This window comes from Ranitomeya imitator, chromosome 8 (genome assembly GCF_032444005.1).
Source record: "Ranitomeya imitator isolate aRanImi1 chromosome 8, aRanImi1.pri, whole genome shotgun sequence".
In the NCBI taxonomy this organism is placed as follows: domain Eukaryota; kingdom Metazoa; phylum Chordata; class Amphibia; order Anura; family Dendrobatidae; genus Ranitomeya; species Ranitomeya imitator.
Window position 1 is genome coordinate 142,359,056 of NC_091289.1, and position 24,043 is coordinate 142,383,098.

Sequence of the window (24,043 nt, forward strand, 5' to 3'; positions counted from 1 at the left end):
GCTAAATGCAGTTCAAAATTGGTAACACAGGACTAACCAGGGGGCATTGCAGTGGAGGACAACTGGAATGAGAGGCTGACACAGAGAGTAGGCCCAAATCAGTAAGTAGTCGAAATGCAGTTCAAAATTGGCAACCGTAGTAAACAGGCGGCACAGCTTTGTTCAGTGGAGGAGAACAGCAAGGAGTGGCAGACACCGATAGTAGGCCCCAACCCAACTAGTAGGCCAAATGCAGTCTAACATTAACAACTACTTAACGAGAGCCTGAAAATGGAATTTCAGGACAGGACACCAGGAGAACAGCAACGAGTGGCAGACACCGATAGTAGGCCCCAAACCAACTAGTACGCCAAATGCAGTTGTTCCATTTAACCACAATTTAATGAGAGCCTGAAGATAGAAGCTCAGGAAAGGCAACCTGGAGAACACCTTGGAGTGTAACACACCATCTCTCTACACCCCATACCCAATTTGTAGGCCTAATGCAGTGTAGTTTTCAACAACTACTAAACGAGAGTCGGAAGATCGAAGCAATGTGGACGAAACCTGGGGAACACCTTGGAGTGTAACACACCGTCTCTCTACACCCCATACCCAATTTGTAGGCCTAATGCAGTGTAGTTTCCAACAACTACTAAACGAGAGCCAGAAGATCGAAGCAATGGAGAGGAAACCTGGGGAACACCTTGGAGTGTAACACACCGTCTCTCTACACCCCATACCCAATTTGTAGGCCTAATGCAGTGTAGTTTCCAACAACTACTAAACGAGAGCATTAAGATCGCAGCAATGGCGAGGAAACCTGGGGAACACCTTGGAGTGGAACACACCATCTCTCTACACCCCATACCCAATTTGTAGGCCTAATGCAGCGTAGTTTCCAACAACTACTAAACGAGAGCATGAAGATCGAAGCAATGGAGAGGAAACCTGGGGAACACCTTGGAGTGGAACACACCATCTCTCTACACCCCATACCCAATTTGTAGGCCTAATGCAGTGTAGTTTTCTACAACTACTAAACGAGAGTCGGAAGACCGAAGCAATGTGGACGAAACCTGGGGAACACCTTGGAGTGGAACACACCATCTCTCTACACCCCATACCCAATTTGTAGGCCTAATGCAGTGTAGTTTTCTACAACTACTAAACGAGAGTCGGAAGACCGAAGCAATGGAGAGGAAACCTGGGGAACACCTTGGAGTGGAACACACCATCTCTCTACACCCCATACCCAATTTGTAGGCCTAATGCAGCGTAGTTTCCAACAACTACTAAACGAGAGCATGAAGATCGAAGCAATGGAGAGGAAACCTGGGGAACACCTTGGAGTGGAACACAGCATCTCTCTACACCCCATACCCAATTTGTAGGCCTAATGCAGTGTAGTTTCCAACAACTACTAAACGAGAGCATTAAGATCGAAGCAATGGCGAGGAAACCTGGGGCACACCTTGGGGAGGCAGACACCGTTAGTAGGCCCTACCAAAGTTGTACCCCCAATGCAGTTTTAAAATTCCTAGAGGCTGAAAACATGACTATTGACGCTCAGCTTTTTTCAAAGGAACACAGCTGAATTGAGTGGCGCAGACAGACACAGGTAGTAGGACTTAAACCAAAAATGTGGCTCACTGCAGCTTAAAAAAGTTACAGGGGTACACAAGCAGCAGTGCTCTGGGCAGTGGAGGACAATTTCAATAGTGGACCGCAGACAGAGACTTTGTACGCCTACTATTAAAAAAAGGATGCTCTATGCAATTAAAAATAGGTTCCAGGGGTCCACGGGCAGCAGTGGTGTGGTCAGTGGACGAGTATTGGAAGGAGGGACCGCAGACAGGCGTAGTAGGCCTAACACAACAAAATTAGGCTGTAGACACTGTAAAATTGGTTCCAGGGGTACACGGGCAGCAGTGGTGTGGTCAGCGGAGGAAAATTGGAATTAGGGACTGCAGACAGACTTTGTAGGCTGTCCCCTGTGGACCATGCATCCAACACATTAACCCAGTGCGCCGTAATGGACACGTAACTTTTTGTGGACATGCCTACTGGTCCATGCGTCTCTTGTCAGGTGCACCTTTCTACTGTTTGATTGCCTGAGTGCTATGACAATGCAGACTTTTTCATGCCGCTGGAGGGCTGGGATGGCTTTTCTCGCAAAAGAAATGTCGACTGGGTAGCTTGAACCGTTGCACAGCGTAGTTCATCTGGGCTTTCTAAATATAAAACAAAGAAAAAAAGGAGGCTACATGCACTTTCAGCTGGGTTCCAGGGGTACACGGCCAGCATTGGTCTGGTCAGTGGAGAACTATTGGAAGGAAGGACCGCAGACAGGCTTCGAAGGCCTAACATAATAACAGATGGCTGTAGGCAATTTTAAATTGGTTCCAGGGGTACACGGGCAGCAGTGGTGTGGTCAGTGGAGGCCTAGTGGAAGGAGTGACCACAGACAGGCATCGAAGGCCTAACATAATACCAGATGGCTGTAGGCAATTTTAAATTGGTTCCAGGGGAACACGGGCAGCAGTGGCCTGGTCAGTGTAGTAGTAGTAGAAAGAACGGACCGCAGACAGGCTTCGAAGGCCTAACATAAAAAAATTGGGCTGGCTGTAGGCAATTTTAAATTGGTTCCAGGGGTACACGGGCAGCAGTACAATGGTCAGTGGAGGCCTAGTGGAAGGAGGGACCGCAGACAGGCTTCGAAGGCCTAACATAACAAAAATGTCAATACAATGGTATTGTCAGTGCCAGGCATTGAAGGATGTCAGCGCATAGACTAAACATTGGTGGAGCTGTGAGAGATAATTTTGCAAGTGGTAGAGCACTGTTTGAGCTGGGGGGGGGGGGGGGAACTGTCTTGTGGCCGGCGGTACAGGCCCAGGGCCCCTCATATTACAACGGTGTGTCTGACGTTGGGTGCGCACCACCACCGCCAGAGACACTTTATTGTACTATGAGGGACCCAGTGGCAGTGCCGTCGACCAAAAGCGGGCACACCCACCTCTTCAGACAAACAGCACTCTCACGGGTGCTGGCGCCAAGTGGCGATACCACGGCCCCGTGTGGGGAGTTTGGCCATTTAGTGAGGTGTAAACATGTCGTATGCTGGACAATCAGGTGCAGAAAATTATGAGATTGGAAAAGTCATTCAGAATAGTCCACAGGCAAGACCTTTTCATAGGAAAGCTAGGTGTCAGCCGGGCAAGGTGGGGAAAAAGATTTCGAAATCCAGTTGTGGTTCATTTTAATGAAGGTTAGATCATCTACATTTTGGGTAGCCAGACGAGTCCTTTTTTCTGTTAGTATTGAACTTGCAGCACTGAATACTCTTTCTGATAGGACACTAGCTGCCGGGCAAGCAAGCTCCTGCAATGCATATTCTGCCAATTCTGGCCAGGTGTCTAATTTGGGTGCCCAGTAATCAAATGGGAATGACGGTTGAGGGAGAACGTCGATAAGGGATGAAAAATAGTTTGTAACCATACTGGACAAATGTTGTCTCCTGTCACTTTGAATTGATGCTGCAGTACCTGTCCTGTCTGCGGTCATAGCAAAATCACTCCACAACCTGGTCAGAAAACCCTTCTGGCCAACGCCACTTCTGATTTCTGCCCCTCTAACACCTCTGGTCTGCTGGCCCCTGCAGCTCGTGTGAGAACGATCACGGGCGCTGTGTGCAGGGAATGCCAGAAGCAAACGGTCAACAAGAGTTGATTGTTTCTGAGGGATGTTAAATTGGTTCCAGGGGTACACGGGCAGCAGTGGTGTGGTCAGTGGAGGCCTAGTGGAAGGAGGGACCGCAGACAGGCTTCGAAGGCCTAACATAAAAAAATAGGGCTGTTGGCAATTTAAAATTGGTTCCAGGGGTACACGGGCAGCAGTAGGGATGTTATTCTGGATTATCTCAATGAGAATAACTGTTTAACTCCATATCAGCATGGGTTTATGAGAAATCGCTCCTGTCAAACCAATCTAATCAGTTTTTATGAAGAGGTAATCTATAGGCTGGACCACGGTGAGTCATTGGACGTGGTATATCTCGATTTTTCCAAAGCGTTTGATACCGTGCCGCACAAGATGTTGGTACACAAAATGAGAATGCTTGGTCTGGGGGAAAATGTGTGTAAATGGGTTAGTAACTGGCTTAGTGATAGAAAGCAGAGGGTGGTTATAAATGGTATAGTCTCTAACTGGGTCGCTGTGACCAGTGGGGTACCGCAGGGGTCAGTATTGGGACCTGTTCTCTTCAACATATTCATTAATGATCTGGTAGAAGGTTTACACAGTAAAATATCGATATTTGCAGATGATACAAAACTATGTAAAGCAGTTAATACAAGAGAAGATAGTATTCTGCTACAGATGGATCTGGATAAGTTGGAAACTTGGGCTGAAAGGTGGCAGATGAGGTTTAACAATGATAAATGTAAGGTTATACACATGGGAAGAAGGAATCAATGTCACCATTACACACTGAATGGGAAACCACTGGGTAAATCTGACAGGGAGAAGGACTTGGGGATCCTAGTTAATGATAAACTTACCTGGAGCAGCCAGTGCCAGGCAGCAGCTGCCAAGGCAAACAGGATCATGGGGTGCATTAAAAGAGGTCTAGATACACATGATGAGAGCATTATACTGCCTCTGTACAAATCCCTAGTTAGACCGCACATGGAGTACTGTGTCCAGTTTTGGGCACCGGTGCTCATGAAGGATATAATGGAACTAGAGAGAGTACAAAGGAGGGCAACAAAATTAATAAAGGGGATGGGAGAACTACAATACCCAGATAGATTAGCGAAATTAGGATTATTTAGTCTAGAAAAAAGACGACTGAGGGGCGATCTAATAACCATGTATAAGTATATAAGGGGACAATACAAATATCTCGCTGAGGATCTGTTTATACCAAGGAAGGTGACGGGCACAAGGGGGCATTCTTTGCGTCTGGAGGAGAGAAGGTTTTTCCACCAACATAGAAGAGGATTCTTTACTGCTAGGGCAGTGAGAATCTGGAATTGCTTGCCTGAGGAGGTGGTGATGGCGAACTCAGTCGAGGGGTTCAAGAGAGGCCTGGATGTCTTCCTGGAGCAGAACAATATTGTATCATACAATTATTAGGTTCTGTAGAAGGACGTAGATCTGGGGATTTATTATGATGGAATATAGGCTGAACTGGATGGACAAATGTCTTTTTTCGGCCTTACTAACTATGTTACTATGTTACTATGTTTGGTTGCTAATATTATTTCCAAGTTGTCATGTGGCATTATATTTTGCAATTTGCCTTTATAGCGAGGATCAAGGAGGCAGGCCAACCAGTAATCGTCATCGTTCATCATTTTAGTAATGCGTGTGTCCCTTTTGAGGATACGTAAGGCATAATCCGCCATGTGGGCCAAAGTTCCAGTTCTCAAATCTGCGGTTGTGCTTGGTTGAGGGGCAGTTTCAGGCAAATCCACGTCACTTGTGTCCCTCCAAAAACCAGAACCCGGCCTTGCCGCGCCACCAATTTCCAGTGGCCCCGGAAAAGCTTCCTCATTAAAAATATAATCATCCCCATCATCCTCCTCGTCCTCCTCCTCCTCTTCGCCCGCTAACTCGTCCTGTACACTGCCCTGGCCAGACAATGGCTGACTGTCATCAAGGCTTTCCTCTTCCTCAGCTGCAGACGCCTGATCCTTTATGTGCGTCAAACTTTGCATCAGCAGACGCATTAGGGGGATGCTCATGCTTATTATGGTGTTGTCTGCACTAACCAGCCGTGTGCATTCCTCAAAACACTGAAGGACTTGACACATGTCTTGAATCTTCGACCACTGCACACCTGACAACTCCATGTCTGCCATCCTACTGCCTGCCCGTGTATGTGTATCCTCCCACAAAAACATAACAGCCCGCCTCTGTTCGCACAGTCTCTGAAGCATGTGCAGTGTTGAGTTCCACCTTGTTGCAACGTCTATGATTAGGCGATGCTGGGGAAGGTTCAAAGAACGCTGATAGGTCTGCATACGGCTGGAGTGTACGGGCGAACGGCGGATATGTGAGCAAAGTCCACGCACTTTGAGGAGCAGGTCGGATAACCCCGGATAACTTTTCAGGAAGCACTGCACCACCAGGTTTAAGGTGTGAGCCAGGCAAGGAATGTGTTTCAGTTGGGAAAGGGAGATGGCAGCCATGAAATTCCTTCCGTTATCACTCACTACCTTTCCTGCCTCAAGATCTACAGTGCCCAGCCACGACTGCGTTTCTTTCTGCAAGAACTCGGACAGAACTTCCGCGGTGTGTCTGTTGTCGCCCAAACACTTCATAGCCAATACAGCCTGCTGACGTTTGCCAGTAACTGCCCCATAATGGGAGACCTGGTGTGCAACAGTGGCAGCTGCGGATGGAGTGGTTGTGCGACTGCGGTCTGTGGACGAGCTCTCGCTTCTGCAGGAGGACGAGGAGGAGGAGGAGGGGGTGCGAACGGCTACAGCCAACTGTTTCCTAGACCGTGGGCTAGGCAGAACTGTCCCAAAATTGCTGTCCCCTGTGGACCCTGCATCCACAACATTCACCCAGTGTGCCGTGATGGACACGTAACGTCCCTGGCCATGCCTACTGGTCCATGCATCTGTTGTCAGGTGCACCTTTGTGCTCACAGATTGCCTGAGTGCATGGACGATGCGCTCTTTAACATGCTGGTGGAGGGCTGGGATGGCTTTTCTGGAAAAAAAGTGTCGACTGGGTAGCTCGTAGCGTGGTACAGCGTAGTCCATCAGGGCTTTGAAAGCTTCGCTTTCAACTAACCGGTAGGGCATCATCTCTAACGAGATTAGTCTAGCTATGTGGGCGTTCAAACCCTGTGTACGCGGATGCGAGGCTAAGTACTTCCTTTTTCTAACCATAGTCTCATGTAGGGTGAGCTGGACTGGAGAGCTGGAGATCGTGGAACTAGCGGGGGTGCCGGTGGACATGGCAGACTGAGAGACGGTGGGAGATGGTATTGTTGCCGCCGGTGCCCTAGATGCAGTGTTTCCTACTACGAAACTGGTGATTCCCTGACCCTGACTGCTTTGGCCTGGCAAAGAAACCTGCACAGATACTGCAGGTGGTGCGGAAAATGGTGGCCCTACACTGTCGGAAGGGATGTTGCGTTGATGACTAGCTTCATTGGCCGAGGGTGCTACAACCTTAAGGGACGTTTGGTAGTTAGTCCAAGCTTGCAAATGCATGGTGGCTAAATGTCTATGCATGCAACTTGTATTGAGACTTTTCAGATTCTGCCCTCTGCTTAAGGTAGTTGAACATTTTTGACAGATGACTTTGCGCTGATCAATTGGATGTTGTTTAAAAAAAATGCCAGACTGCACTCTTTCTAGCATCGGATACCTTTTCAGGCATTGCAGACTGAGCTTTAACCGGATGGCCACGCTGTCCTCCAACAGGTTTTGGCTTTGCCACGCGTTTTGGGCAAGATACGGGCCCGGCAGATGGAACCTGTTGCGATGTTGATGCCTGCTGCGGCCCCTCCTCCTCCGCTTCAGAACTGCTGCCGCCTGCACCCTGTTCCCCCAATGGCTGCCAATCGGGGTCAAGAACTGGGTCATCTATTACCTCTTCTTGTAGCTCGTGTGCAACTTCGTCTGTGTCACCGTGTCGGTCGGTGGTATAGCGTTCGTGATGGGGCAACATAGTCTCATCAGGGTCTGATTCTTGATCATTACCCTGCGAGGGCAATGTTGTGGTCTGAGTCAAAGGACCAGCATAGTAGTCTGGCTGTGGCTGTGCATCAGTGCACTCCATGTCAGATTCAACTTGTAATGGGCATGGACTGTTAACTGCTTCACTTTCTAAGCCAGGGACGGTATGTGTAAAGAGCTCCATGGAGTAACCCGTTGTGTCGCCTGCTGCATTCTTCTCTGTTGTTGTTTTTGCTGAAGAGGACAAGGAAGTGACTTGTCCCTGACCGTGAACATCCACTAACGACGCGCTGCTTTGACATTTACCAGTTTCACGAGAGGAGGCAAAAGAGCTAGAGGCTGAGTCAGCAAGATAAGCCAAAACTTGCTCTTGCTGCTCCGGCTTTAAAAGCGGTTTTCCTACTCCCAGAAAAGGGAGCGTTCGAGGCCTTGTGTAGCCAGACGACGAACCTGGCTCCACAGCTCCAGACTTAGGTGCAATATTTTTTTTCCCACGACCACCTGATGCTCCACCACTACCACTACCCTCATTACCAGCTGACAATGAACGCCCCCGGCCACGACCTCTTCCACCAGACTTCCTCATTGTTTTAAAAATGTAACCAAACTAACAGTATTTGCTGCTGTCACACAACTTACACGGTGAGCTATAACTTCAGTATGATTTAGCTACCCCTTTACAGGTGGGTGAGACCACAACGAAAATCAGGCACAATGTTACACACTCTGTTGTTGGTGGCACCAAATGAGAGAGATGCCACACACGCAGGACTGTCACTGAAGCACAAATGTAAATATTAATCTCCCACTGTTTTTTTTTATTTATTTTTTTTTTTTTCAGGGAGACTTTAGAAACAAAATAAAATAAAATGATTTTTTCAGGAAGAATTTAGAAACCAAATAACATAAAATGATTTTTCCAATGACAATTTAGAAACCAAATAAAAATAAAAAAATTAAAAAAAAAGGCTTTCTATGCCCCACTGAGTGAGAGATGCCACACACAGGAGTCAGGAGTGGCACACAAGCCCAGAGGCCAATATTTATCTCCCACTGATTGATGTAGTGATTTTTTCAGGTAGATTTTGGAACCCAAATCAAGCAAAAAAAATAATAGGCTTTCTATGGCCCACAATTGGAAAGAGAGAGAGAGATGGCACACCCAGGAGTCAAGACTGGCACACAAGCAGAAAGGGCAATATTAATCTCCCACTGATTTTTTTTTTTTTTTTTTTCAGGGAGACTTTAGAAAAAAAAAAAATAATAAAAAAAAAAGATTTTTTCAGGAAGAATTTAGAAACCAAATAAAATAAAATGATTTTTTCAGGGAGAATTTAGAAAACAAATAAAACAAAAAAATAAATAGGCTTTCTATGGCCCACTGAGTGAGAGATGGCACACACAGGGATGGCACTCTAGCAGAAATGCCAATCTTAATCTCCCACAAAAAAAAAAAAAAAAACAGGGAGTGTCCTTCAATTACTATCTCCCTGCAGTAATCTCTGCCAGGTATGGCAGGCAGCAATAAGGAGTGGACTGATGCACAAATTAAATAAAAAGTGTGGACAAACAAACAAGATAGCTGTGCAGAAAGGAAGGAACAAGAGGATTTGTGCTTTGAAAAAAGCAGTTGGTTTGCACAGCGGCGTACACACAGCAATGCAGCTATCAGGGAGCCTTCTAGGGCAGCCCAATGAGCTACAGCGCTGAGGGAAAAAAAAAAAATGTAGCTTCCACTGTCCCTGCACACCGAAGGTGGTGTTGGACAGTGCAAATCGCTACAGCACAAGCGGTTTGGGGGTTAATGGACCCTGCCTAACGCTATCCCTGCTTCTGACGAAGCGGCAGCAACCTCTCCCTAAGCTCAGATCAGCAGCAGTAACATGGCGGTCGGCGGGAACGCCCCTTTATAGCCCCTGTGACGCCGCGGACAGCAAGCCAATCACTGCAATGCCCTTCTCTAAGATGGTGGGGACCAGGACCTATGTCATCACGCTGCCCACACTCTGCGTCCACCTTCATTGGCTGAGAAATGGCGCTTTTCGCGTCATTGAAACGCGACTTTGGCGCGAAAGTCGCGTACCGCATGGCCGACCCCGCACAGGGGTCGGATCGGGTTTCATGAAACCCGACTTTGCCAAAAGTCGGCGACTTTTGAAAATGAACGACCCGTTTCGCCCAACCCTAGTTATTAATACTAAATGGTCGATTTTGTAGAAAAAAACATAAACTAGTAGATTTGATTGTCACTTTTGACTCCCTTACCCCCCAAAAAGAATAAACATAAATCAACATATGATATGTAGACCTTAACCCCTTTCTGACATCGGACGTACTATCCCGTCCATGTGGGGTGGGCCCCTATGACCATGGACGGGATAGTACGTCCAGCGCGATCGGCGGCACTCACGGGGGGAGCGCCGCCGATCGCGGCCGGGTGTCAGCTGTTTATCGCAGCTGACATCCAGCACTATGTGCCAGCAGCGGTCACGGACCGCCCCCGACACATTAACCCCCGGCACACCGCGATCAAAGATGATCGCGATGTGCCGGCGGTGCAGGGAAGCATCGCGCAGGGAGGGGGCTCCCTGCGGGCTTCCCTGAGACCCCCGGAGCAACGCGATGTGATCGCGTTGCTGCGAGGGTCTTACCTCCCTCCCTGCTCCCTCCAGCCCCGGATCCAAGATGGCCGCGGATCCGAGTCCTGCAGGGAGGGAGGTGGCTTCACAGAAGCCTGCTTAGAGCAGGCACTGTGAAGGCTGCAGCGCTGCATGTCAGATCAGTGATCTGACAGAGTGCTGTGCAAACTGTCAGATCACTGATCTGTGATGTCCCCCCCTGGGACAAAGTAAAAAGGTAAAAAAAAAAATTTCAAATGTGTAAAAAAAAATAAAAAAAAATATTCCAAAATAATGGAAAAAAAATATATATTATTCCCATAAATACATTTCTTTATCTAAATAAAAAAAAAAAAACAATAAAAGTACACATATTTAGTATCGCCGCGTCCGTAACGGCCCGACCTATAAAACTGGCCCACTAGTTAACCCCTTCAGTAAACACCGTAAGAAAAAAAAAAAAAAAAAAACGAGGCAAAAAACAACGCTTTATTATCATACCGCCGAACAAAAAGTGGAATAACACGCGATCAAAAAGACAGAAATAAATAACCATGGTACCGCTGAAAACGTCATCTTATCCCGCAAAAAACGAGCCGCCATACACCATCATCAGCAAAACAATAAAAAAGTTATAGTCCTGAGAATAAAGCGATGCCAAAATAATTATTTTTTCTATAAAATAGTTTTTATCGTATAAAAGCGCCAAAACATAAAAAAATGATATAAATGAGGTGTCGCTGTAATCGCACTGACCCGAAGAATAAAACTGCTTTATCAATTTTACCAAACGCGGAACGGTATAAACGCCTCCCCCAAAAGAAATTCATGAATAGCTGGTTTTTGGTCATTCTGCCTCACAAAAATCGGAATAAAAAGCGATCAAAAAATGTCACGTGCCCGAAAATGTTACCAATAAAAACGTCAACTCGTCCCGCAAAAAACAAGACCTCACATGACTCTGTGGACCAAAATATAGAAAAATTATAGCTCTCAAAATGTGGTAACGCAAAAAATATTTTTTGCAATAAAAAGGGTCTTTCAGTGTGTGACGGCTGCCAATCATAAAAATCCGCTAAAAAACCCGCTATAAAAGTAAATCAAACCCCCCTTCATCACCCCCTTAGTTAGGGAAAAATTAAAAAAATGTATTTATTTCCATTTTCCCATTAGGGCTAGGGTTAGAGTTAGGGCTAGGGTTAGGGCTAGGGTTAGGGTTAGGGTTAGGGCTAGGGCTAGGGTTAGGGTTAGGGCTAGGGTTAGGGCTAGGGTTAGGGTTAGGGTTAGGGCTAGGGTTAGGGCTAGGGCTAAGGTTAGGGCTAGGGTTAGGGCTATGGTTAGGGCTAGGGTTAGGGCTAGGGTTAGGATTAGGGTTAGGGCTAGGGTTAGGGCTAGGGCTACAGTTTGGGTTGGGGCTAAAGTTACAGTTAGGGTTTAGATTACATTTACGGTTGGGAATAGGGTTGGGATTAGGGTTAGGGGTGTGTCAGGGTTAGAGGTGTGGTTAGGGTTACTGTTGGGATTAGGGTTAGGGATGTGTTTGGATTAGGGTTTCAGTTATAATTGGGGGGTTTCCACTGTTTAGGCACATCAGGGGCTCTCCAAACGCGACATGGCGTCCGATCTCAATTCCAGCCAATTCTGCGTTGAAAAAGTAAAACAGTGCTTCTTCCCTTCCGAGCTCTCCCGTGTGCCCAAACAGGGGTTTACCCCAACATATGGGGTATCAGCGTACTCAGGACAAATAGGACAACAACTTTTGCGGTCCAATTTCTCCTGTTACCCTTGGTAAAATACAAAACTTGGGGCTAAAACATATTTTTTGTGGGAAAAAAAAAGATTTTTTATTTTCACGGCTCTGCGTTATAAACTGTAGTGAAACACTTGGGGGTTCAAAGTTCTCACAACACATCTAGATTAGTTCCCTGGGGGGTCTAGTTTCCAATATGGGGTCACTTGTGGGGGGTTTCTACTGTTTAGGTACATTAGGGGTTCTGCAAACGCAATGTGACGTCTGCAGACCATTCCATCTAAGTCTGCATTCCAAATGGCGCTCCTTCCCTTCCGAGCTCTGCCATGCGCTCAAACGGTGGTTTCCCCCAACATACGGGGTATCAGCGTACTCAGGACAAATTGGACAACAAATTGTGGGGTCGAATTTCTCCTCTTACCCTCGGGAAAATACAAAACTGGGGGCTAAAAAATAATTTTGGGGGGAAAGATTTTTTTTTTTAATTTTCACGGCTCTGCGTTACAAACTGTAGTGAAACACTTGGGGGTTCAAAGCTATCACAACACATCTAGATGAGTTCCTTAGGGGGTCTAGTTTCCAAAATGGTGTCATTTGTGGGAGGTTTCTACTGTTTAGGTACATTAGGGGCTCTGCAAATGCAATGTGACACCTGCAGACCATTCCATCTAAGTCCTCATTCCAAATGGAGCTCCTTCCCTTCCGAGCCCTCCCATGCGCCCAAACAGTGGTTCCCCCCCACATATGGGGTATCAGCGCACTCAGGACAAATTGGACAACAAATTGTGGGGTCGAATTTCTCCTGTTACCCTCGGGAAAATACAAAACTGGGGGCTAAAAAATAATTTTTGTGGGAAAAAATTTTTGTTTTATTTTTACGGCTCTCCATTATAAACTTCTGTGAAGCCCTTGGTGGGTCAAAGCGCTCAGCACACATCTAGATAAGTTCCTAAGGGGGTCTACTTTCCAAAATGGTGTCACTTGTGGGGGGTTTCTACTGTTTAGGTACATTAGGGGCTCTGCAAACGCAATGTGACACCTGCAGACCATTCCATCTAAGTCTGCATTCAAATGGCACTCCTTCCCTTCTGAGCCCTCCCATGTGCCCAAACAGTGGTTCCCCCCACATATGGTGTATCATCGCACTCAGGACAAATTGGGCAACAAATTTTGGGGTCCAATTTCTCCTGTTACCCTCAGGAAAATACAAAACTGGGGGCTAAAAAAATAATTTTTGTGGGAAAAAAAATTTGTTTTATTTTTACGGCTCTGCATTATAAACTTCTGTGAAGCACTTGGTGGGTCAAAGTGCTCACCACACCTCTAGATAAGTTCCTTAGGGGGTCTACTTTCCAAAATGGTGTCATTTGTGGGGGGTTTCAATGTTTAGGCACATCAGTGGCTCTTCAAACGCAACATGGCGTCCCATCTCAATTCCTGTCAATTTTGCTTTGAAAAGTCAAACGGCACTCCTTCCCTTCCAAGCTCTCCCATTCGCCCAAACAGTGGTTTACCCCCACATATGGGGTATCAGCGTACTCAGGACAAATTGTACAACAACTTTTGGGGTCCAATTTCTTCTCTTACCGTTGGGAAAATAAAAAATTGGGGGCAAAAAGATAATTTTTGTGAAAAAATATGATTTTTTATTTTTACTGTTCTACATTATAAACTTCTGTGAAGCACTTGGTGGGTCAAAGTGCTCACCACACCTCTAGATAAGTTCCTTAGGGGGTCTACTTTCCAAAATGGTGTCACTTGTGGGGGGTTTCAATGTTTAGGCACATCAGTGGCTCTTCAAACGCAACATGACGTCCCATCTCAATTCCTGTCAATTTTGCATTGAAAAGTCAAACGGCGCTCCTTCCCTTCCGAGCTCTCCCATCCGCCCAAACAGTGGTTTACCCCCACATATGGGCTATCAGCGTACTCAGGACAAATTGTACAACAACTTTTGGGGTCCAATTTCTTCTCTTACCCTTGGGAAAATAAAAAATTGGGGGCGAAAAGATAATTTTTGTGAAAAAATATGATTTTTTATTTTTACTGTTCTACATTATAAACTTCTGTGAAGCACTTGTTGGGTCAAAGTGCTCACCACACCTCTAGATAAGTTCCTTAGGGGGTCTACTTTCCAAAATGGTGTCACTTGTGGGGGGTTTCAATGTTTAGCCACATCAGGGGCTCTCCAAACGAAACATGGCGTCCCATCTCAATTCCAGTCAATTTTGCATTGAAAGGTCAAATGGCACTCCTTCGCTTCCGAGCTCTGCCATGCGCCCAAACAGTGGTTTACCCCCACATGTGGGGTATTGGCATACTCAGGACAAATTGTACAACAATGTTTGGGGTCCATTTTCTCCTGTTACCCTTGGTAAAATAAAAGAAATTGGAGCTGAATTAAATTTTTTGTGAAAAAAAGTTAAATGTTCATTTTTATTTAAACATTCAAAAAATTCCTGTGAAGCACCAGAAGGGTTAATAAACTTCTTGAATATGGTTTTGAGCACCTTGAGGGGTGTAGTTTTCAGAATGGTGTCACACTTGGGTATTTTCTATCATATAGACCCCTCAAAATGACTTCAAATGAGATGTGGTCCCTAAAATAAAATGGTGTTGTAGAAATGAGAAATTGCTGGTCAACTTTTAACCCTTATAACTCCCTAACAAAAAAAAATTTTGGTTCCAAAATTGTGCTGATGTAAAGTAGACATGTGGGAAATGTTACTTATTAAGTATTTTGTGTGACATATCTCTGTGATTTAATTGCATAAAAATTCAAAGTTGGAAAATTGCGAAATTTTCATAATTTTCGCCAAATTTCCGTTTTTTTCACAAATAAACGCAGGTACTATCAAAGAATTTTTACCATTGTCATGAAGTATAATATGTCACGAGAAAACAATGTCAGAATCACCAGGATCCATTGAAGCGTTCCAGAGTTATAACCTCATAAAGGGACAGTGGTCAGAATTGTAAAAATTGGCCCGGTCATTAACGTGCAAACCACCCTTGGGGGTAAAGGGGTTAAAGGGAAGGTGCCATCAAAAAAAAATTTTTTTCAGAAATTGTAAAAATGTAAAGAATTAATGATTACATTTTCTTAAAAAATATTATCATTTGTTTATAATTTAGTAAAATATGAAAAATAATTTGAAAAGTTTTGGAATTTCCACTTTTCAACACTAGGGGGAGCAGCTGCTGAAATTTCAGAAAAACCTAGTGTACAAATAGCTCACATTATTGCACTGCAGTAATTATGGGCGGAGTCTGCTGACGTGTGTGATGTCTCCTCTCCTCTCCTTATGGGTGTTTGCTAAGGGATTAGAGAGGATGAGATTCAGGAACCCAGTGAGCAGCCATTTTGTTGGTGACTGCAGAGTATGGCTGCCGTCACACTAGCAGTATTTGGTCAGTATTTTACCTCAGTATTTGTAAGCCAAAACCAGGAGTGGAACAAATAGAGGAAAAGTATAATAGAAACATATGCACCACTTCTGCATTTATCACCCACTCCTGGTTTTGGCTTATAAATACTGAGGTAAAATACAAACCAAATAATGATAGTGTGAAGGCAGCCTTATACTGACAAGTAGACAGTCACCAAGGATGGCAGGCAGCAAGGATTCTGGGAGATATGTGGTGGAGGGAGCAGGGTGACAGCAGCACAGAGTATTTCAGGAGAGCAGTGTGCTGGTCTATAGGGGCCCCCTGTTTGGTGTGCGGAGCAGCCAGGGTTTGTACATAGAGCGCTGTCTTTTATACACATGGATGGACCGTCTGCTCCACAGAAATCCAGGAAACATTTCTGCGGATTGATGGCCTGGTCTGATCCAGACTTTGCATGCAGACCCCATTCCCCTCCTCAGATCCTGTCTTCTCCATCCTGTCCTGGCAATGTGTGAAAGCCAGGTGACAGGCGAAGTACGGGGTGATGCTGGGAAGGAAATGTAGCCGTATAGTAACGATAAAAATGAGACCCCTCTCTTCAGCTGCCTCACCAGCCCTGACTGCACCTAACTGGAGGTCATGCTGCCCCCTCTATTACCCCAGACCCGCGTGCAGGTGCTCAGCCAGAACCACCGTAGAATGGGTCCGCTTTCTGAAGATAATACTGCCATAGTGTTCTCGCATAATACCGCCATATAGATCACACACAATACTATCAAATAGATCACACAATACTGTCATACAGTTCTCACATAATACCACCATATAGATCACACATAATACCGCCAGTGTTCTCACATACCGCCATATAGATCACACATAATACCGCCAGTGTTCTCACATACCGCCATATAGATCACACATAATACCGCCAGTGTTCTCACATACCACCATACAGATCACACATAATACCGCCAGTGTTCTCACAAACCACCATATGCTTCTCACATAATACCGCCATATAGATCACCCATAATGCCGGCACATAGATCTCACATGTATTGTAAATAAAGACTCGGCCAGAATAAAGTCCTTTATTAATCTTTTTTATACCATACCGAACGCATAATCCTCGACTCCCTCATCTCCCACAACAAAAATAATAAACCACAATGGGGAAAGACACGCAGGGGGGAGAGGAGTGCATAGGAGAGGATTAGATACTGACTGCTGAGCCGTGTATCTAATCCTGTCCTGTGTGATACTGTGCTGCGCCGTGTATCTAATCCTATCTTGTGTGATACTGTACACAGGACAGGATTAGCTACACAAGACTAGATTAGCTACACAGGACAGAGGTAGCAGTGGTAGATGGTATATAGAGGCAGGTAGCAGTGGTAGATGGTATATAGAGGCAGGTAGCAGTGGTAGATGGTATATAGAGACAGGCAGCAGTGGTAGATGGTATATAGAGACAGGCAGCAGTGGTAGATAGTATATAGACGCAGGCAGCAGTGGTATATAGGGGCTGGTAGCAGTGGTATATAAGGGCTAGTAGCAGTGGTATATAGGGGCTAGTAGCAGTGGTATATAGGGGCTGGTAGCAGTGGTATATAGTGGCTGGTAGCAGTGGTATATAGGGGCTAGTAGCAGTGGTATATAGTGGCTGGTAGCAGTGGTATATAGGGGCTGGTAGCAGTGGTATATAGGGGCTAGTAGCAGTGGTATATAGGAGCAGGTAGCAGTGGTATATAGGGGCTAGTAGCAGTGGTATATAGTGGCTGGTAGCAGTGGTATATAGGGGCTAGTAGCAGTGGTATATAGGAGCAGGTAGCAGTGGTATATAGGGGCTAGTAGCAGTGGTATATAGGGGCTAGTAGCAGTGGTATATAGGGGCTAGTAGCAGTGGTATATAGGGGCTAGTAGCAGTGGTATATAGGGGCAGGTAGCAGTGGTATATAGGGGCTAGTAGCAGTGGTATATAGTGGCTGGTAGCAGTGGTATATAGGGGCTAGTAGCAGTGGTATATAGGAGCAGGTAGCAGTGGTATATAGGGGCTAGTAGCAGTGGTATATAGGGGCTAGTAGCAGTGGTATATAGGGGCTAGTAGCAGTGGTATATAGGGGCTAGTAGCAGTGGTATATAGTGGCTGGTAGCAGTGGTATATAGGGGCTAGTAGCAGTGGTATATAGGGGCAGGTAGCAGTGGTATATAGGGCCTAGTAGCAGTGGTATATAGGGGCTAGTAGCAGTGGTATATAGGGGCAGGTAGCAGTGGTATATAGGGGCTAGTAGCAGTGGTATATAGGGGCTAGTAGCAGTGGTATATAGGGGCTAGTAGCAGTGGTATATAGGGGCTAGTAGCAGTGGTATATAGGGGCTAGTAGTAGTGGTATATAGTGGCTGGTAGCAGTGGTATATAGGGGCTAGTAGCAGTGGTATATAGGAGCAGGTAGCAGTGGTATATAGGGGCTAGTAGCAGTGGTATATAGGGGCTAGTAGCAGTGGTATATAGGGACAGGTAGCAGTGGTATATAGGGACAGGTAGCAGTGGTATATAGGGGCTGGTAGCAGTGGTATATAGGGGCTGGTAGCAGTGGTATATAGGAGCAGGTAGCAGTGGTATATAGGGGCTGGTAGCAGTGGTATATAGGGGCTGGTAGCAGTGGTATATAGGGGCTGGTAGCAGTGGTATATAGGGGCTGGTAGAAGTGGTAGATGCATAAGAAAATAAAAAAACCCTGTACTTACCTTCAGTCCTCTCCCAGGAAGTGCTGAGTCATGTTCAGGGCAGAGCAGTGTGACGATCTCCCTGCTCTGCTCTGAACAGGTCGGCAGTGAGCAGTGATTGCAGCCTGTGCTGTAATACAAAGTACAGGCTGCAATCACAGCTCCTGGCTGCAGATGCTCACCCCGACCCTCGCTCCCAGCAGCAGCTTCTCCCTGGCAGCTCCTGCTATGATCGCACACACTGAGCTGTCATCGCACGATGACAGAGGAAAAAAACAAAATGGCCGCGATCTCCTCTCACAGCTGTGACGTAGCAGCCCAGTGGGCGTGCCCAAGTCACAGCTGAGAGGCAGGAGGAGCGGTCGGAGCCCGACTGTTGGCTCCTATGCCCATGGCTGCCGTAAGTGAGGTGTGCAAGTGTCCTGCCCAGACACTTACACCCACACTAATGAAAATGGCGGCCTCCAGTGGCAAAAGTAAAAATGAATAAATAAAAAAGTATTAAAGTACTACATATACTTTTGTATTAAAAATAATTGATTATATAATCAATAATTATTAATACAAAAACTAAAATCACGGCACCCTCCCTTTAAAAGTAAAAAGCAGCCCTAATATAGTTAGGACAATAGGAAAGTAAAAAGTTATTATCCTGCAAATGCTGCAATCATTTTTTTTTTTTAAAGAAAATGACAGTGTCCAGAAGGCCCAAAAGTGACCAGCTAATATTTGCATGGACCACAAGAGTATATTTTTTTGATGGGTTTTAACCCTTTCACGACATGCGCCGTACTATTACTGCGCATGCCGTGTCACCCCCTTTGATGTGGGCTCCGGCGCTGAGCCCACATCAAAGTCGCGACATGTCAGCTGTTTTGTACAGCTGACATGTGCGTGCAATAGCGGCAGGTGAAATCGCTATTCACCCGCCGCTATTAACCTGTTAAATGCCGCTGTCAAACGCAGACAGCGGCATTTAACCGGCGCTTCCAGCCGGGCGGCCGGAAATGATGTCATTGCCGACCCCGTCACATGATCGGGGGTCGGCGATGCATCAGGAAGGTAACCATAGAGGTCCTTGAGACGTCTATGGTTACTGATGCCGGCCTGCTGTGAGCGCCCCCCTGTGGTCGGCACTCACAGCACACCTGCATTTCAGCTACATAGCAGCGATCTGATGATCGCTGCTATGTAGCAGAGCCGATCAGGCTATGCCAGCTTCTAGCCTCCCATGGAGGCTATTGAAGCATGGCACAAGTAAAAAAAAATGTTTTTAAAAATATGAAAAAAATATAAAAAATATAAAAGTTTAAATCACCCCCCTTTCGCCCCATCCTAAATAAAACAATTTAAAAAAAAAAAACCTACACGTATTTGGTATCGCCACATTCAGAATCGCCCGATCTATCAATAAAAAAAAGCATTAACCTGATCACTAAACAGCGTAGCGAGAAAAAAATCCGAAACGCCAGAAGTTTTTTTGGTCGCCGTGACATTGCATTAAAATGCAATAACGGGCGATCAAAAGAACATATCTGCACCGAAATGGTATCATTAAAAATGTCAGCTCAGCACGCAAGAAATAAGCCCTCACCCGACACCAGATCACGAAAAATGGAGACGCTACGGGTATCGGAAAATGGCACCTTTTTTTTTTTTAAGCAAAGTTTTGAATTTTTTTTTCACCACTTGGATAAAAAATAACCTAGACATGTTAGATGTCTATGAACTCGTAATGACCTAGAGAATCACAGTGGCAGGTTAGTTTTAGCATTTAATGAACCTAGCAAAAAAGCCAAACAAAAAACAAGTGTGGGATTGCACTTTTTTTTGCAATTTCACCGCACTTGGAATTTTTTTCCTGTTTTCTAGTAAAAGACATGGTAAAACCAATGGTGTCATTCAAAAGTACAACTCGTTCCGCAAAAAATAAGCCCTCACATGGCCAAATTGACGGAAAAATAAAAAAGTTATGGCTCTGGGAAGGAGGGAAGTGAAAAATGAAAACGCAAAAACGAAAAAGGGCCGCGACTTGAAGGGGTTAAAGGGAATCTGTCATCCCCTGGGACTTATAGAACCTATTAATATGGGCATACAGGTGATAGAATTGTGAAACTAGTCCTACCTGTATGCTTTATATCTGCAGTCTTGTTGAGAAATCCTGTATTATTTCTTGGTGCTAACGATATCTTCAAGGCTCCGGGGTGTGCAGTGCCTGTAAGAAATCTCTGCCTCCTCTCTTCATTTGCGTACCAGTGCACTATGACATGCAATGGTGGCACTAGAATCCCTCGCCTGTGCCCTGCAATAGGGCAATTATATGTACCTATTCTACCCTTCTATGGGCATTGGCCTCAGTGATCTTCTGTGCAGGTGCCAGCGAGTCACTGCTACTTCTGTTGCAGTGACCTCCATTGTGGGCGGCAATAAGGTGCTTCCCCCCACCATGCTTACATGGGTGACAGGGGCATCATAAACTGTATGGTTTCTAACTATGCAGGGAGGAAGGATGTGGGGAGAGAACCTTATCGCTGCGCACACTGGTGCCTGTACAGAAGAGCGCTGAAGCCAGTGACCATAGATGGGCGGAACTCAAAGTCCTATGGCTTCCAGTACCATCTATATGCCGATGACATTCAGATCCACTTCTCTGGCCCAGATGTCACCTCTCTGCTCTCCAGAATCCCAGAGTGTCTATCAGCCATATCCTCCTTCTCCTCTCGCTTCCTCAAACTCAATGTGGACAAAACTGAATAATTATCTTTCCTCCATCTCGCACACCTTACCTACCTGATCTATCACAATAAATGAATTCACACTTTCCCCCATCCCGGTAATCCGCTGCCTCGGAGTAAACTTTGACTCTGCCCTCTCCTTTAAACTGCACATCCAAGATCTCGTCATCTCCTGTCGCCTCCAGCTCAAAAATATTTCCAGAATCCGTCCTTTCCTCAATCCTCACTCTACCAAAATGATTGGGCATGCCCTAATCATCTCCCGCCTTGACTACTGCAACATCCTCCTCTGTGGCCTACCCTCTAACACTCTCGCATCCTTAACTCTGCTGCCCAACTAATTAATCTTTCTCCTCGCTTCACTCCAGCTTCTCCTCTTTGCAAATACCTTCACTGGCTCCGACTTCCCAGCGTATCCAGTTTAAATTACTAACACTGACCTACAAAGCCATCCATAACCATTCTCCTCAGTATATTTCCAAACTAATCTCTCATTATCCTCCCTCACGTAATCTCCGGTCCTCCCAAGACCTCCTTCTCTCCTCCACGCTTATTCACTCCTCATCCAATCGCCTCCAAGACTTCTCCCGAATATCCCCCATCATCTGGAATTCTGTGCCCCAACACGCCCAGTTATCCACCACACTTGGATCCTTCAAACGGAACCTGAAAAGCCATCTCTTCAAAGAAGCTTACAACTTGTAATGACCACACGACCACCTCAACACCATTGGAGCTACTGCAACGCCCGACCTACTGTTTCCTTCCCCATAATCCTGTAGAATGTAAGCCCGCAAGGGCAGGGTTCTCTCCCCTCTGTATCAGTCTGTCATTGTTAGTTTTGTTTACTGTAAGTGATATTTGTATTTTGATGTAACCCCGTCTCATGTACAACACAATGGAATTAATGGTGCTATAGAAATAAATAATAATAATAATAGTAGTAGATACGTATAATTGCTCTATTGCAGGGCGCAGGCACAGAATTCCGGAGCGATCAGGACACTGTGACGCTAATGGGAGGGGGTGGTACGATTTTTCAACAACAAAACCGCAGATATTAGGCATACAGGTATGTCTATTTTAACTTTTCTATCCACTGTATGCCCATATTAATAGGTTATATATGTCCCAGAGGGTGACAGATTCCTTATAAGCTTTTCTGTCGCCTGTATGCCCATATTAATAGGTTATATATGTCAGAGGGTGACAGATTCCCTTTAAACTCCCAAGCCTTACACTGTACTTCATAGAAAATGCTAACTAAGGTGGTTTATATATTGACTAATAATACCAATGCATAAATTATAATGTCTCAGCCTTTTTTTATTACATTTTTATGTCTTTTGTATTTTCAGTCAAGCCTTGAATATTATTTCCATCAATGAGAAAATTCTGAAAAGCCTCACCTTAAACTGGATATACTCCAGGAGTTCAAAGTGTTCCGCATAAATTCTTAGGTACTCCAGGACTTTTGAATGATGCAGATATGCTGGGAAAACGTCTGGCATTGGGAAGTCTGTATAACACATCATCTCTTTGGAACTGTTGGTTACCACACAGCTATATAGACTTGCTCTTCTGTCCTCCACCATTTCCTGCAAGTAATTAGACTCTAAATTGTAATGAGTCTTTTTTACACAAAATGGCAAGAATTTATTTTATATACAATCATACAAATATAGAGACTGACGGCCATATCTTCATTGCGACTGGTTCAGTAAATTGTTACTAATAGCTAATTCAGTTCTGATTAATATAAATCAGAAATGGATGAAAATATTCCTGATCAGCCACAATTAATAATACCTGTAATAGTGTTAAAAATATCCCATCATTTTCCCTAGTAGAAAATCTCTGTCTATGATAAGTTTAATGAGGTCCACTGGCCACAGCCATTATAACATATTTAAAGAAGAGGATAAGGCATGAGTATATGATCAGTGATTTTCCAATATCTTGGTCCTCTACCAAAGTCTCTAGTAAAAATGGCACAGCGCTTAGCTAAGTGCTTCTGCCATCGATTTTAAAGAAGTTGTCCACTACAATAAAAATTTTTTTTTCATAAATCTGGCTATTATGTGCCACTGAAAACATCCACTGTGTTTATTTTAGCAATATTACCTTTTATCATGCTGTAGCAGCACATCTTCAGTGCTGGATCCAGCTCTCATGGGGTTAATCGACAACTTCCTTTCTCCTGAGTTATTGTGCTCTAATACTACAAGTTCCATGATGCTTTGCACTGGCCACTAAGCTCGAACCTACCACACCCACTCCAAAAACACACCCAAACCCCTCCCTCCTCTCTTCACAAAGATTTGTGATGTCATTTCTGTCCAACCTCCTCTTTTACATTTGTCCAACCCACACTCCATTACACACACAGATAGGTGGATGGATGGATGGATAGATAGATTTTTTCGTTTATCGCTCCCCTTCTTTCCAGAGCCATAATTTTTCCATCAATATGGCCATGTGAGGGCTTATTTTTTGCGGGACAAGTTCTACTTTTGAACGACACCATTGGTTTTACCATGTCGTGTAACAGAAAATGTGAAAAAAATTCAAAGTGCGATGAAATTGCAAAAAAAATGCAATCCCACACTTGTTTTTTGCTTGGCTTTTTGCTAGGTTCACTAAATGCTAAGGCTGTGTGCACACGGTGCGGATTTCATTCCAGATCCGCAGGGTTTTTTGCTGCACAGAATTGCATCAAATCCACAGTGTAGTGCACAACCAATGTAAGTCTATGGGAGCCGCAGACTTGTGCACATGCTGCAGAAAAAGCCGCACCGAGCGGAGCGTGCGGCCGCATAGCAATACATAGAGCCACACGCTCTGCTCCGGAGTGCCGGTGCCAGAGCTTGGTTTTAACCTGCGAGACTCGGCCGTATCTCGCTGTAGTGTGACTCCGGCCTTAGACTTTCATTGAGTCGGGCACATCCACAGCAAAACCGCAGATGTAAAAAAGATCTGCAGTTTTGCTGTGGATGTGGGTCCGAGAAACGCTGCAGTTCGGGAGGAGGGAAAAGTGTGTGCGCGTATGTGTGTGCGAGCGGGGTCTGCGGGCTGTTCGGGTGTGTGCGGGGGGTCTTTTGGAGTGTGTGTGCAGGCATCATCCGATGGAACTACAAGT

The 24,043-nt window shown here is 45.4% G+C and overlaps 1 protein-coding gene across 2 annotated transcripts in view; it reads right to left on the bottom strand.

Moving 5' to 3' along the window:
* Positions 1 to 24,043, bottom strand: part of LOC138648019 (dimethylaniline monooxygenase [N-oxide-forming] 2-like) — a 144,864-nt gene that overhangs the window by 41,465 nt on the left and 79,356 nt on the right. For both annotated transcript variants that reach the window (XM_069737477.1, XM_069737478.1), the window contains exon 5: positions 22,314 to 22,502. In XM_069737477.1, coding sequence (XP_069593578.1) covers positions 22,314 to 22,502 — 189 coding nt within the window. The remainder of the gene's footprint in view (positions 1 to 22,313; positions 22,503 to 24,043) is intronic.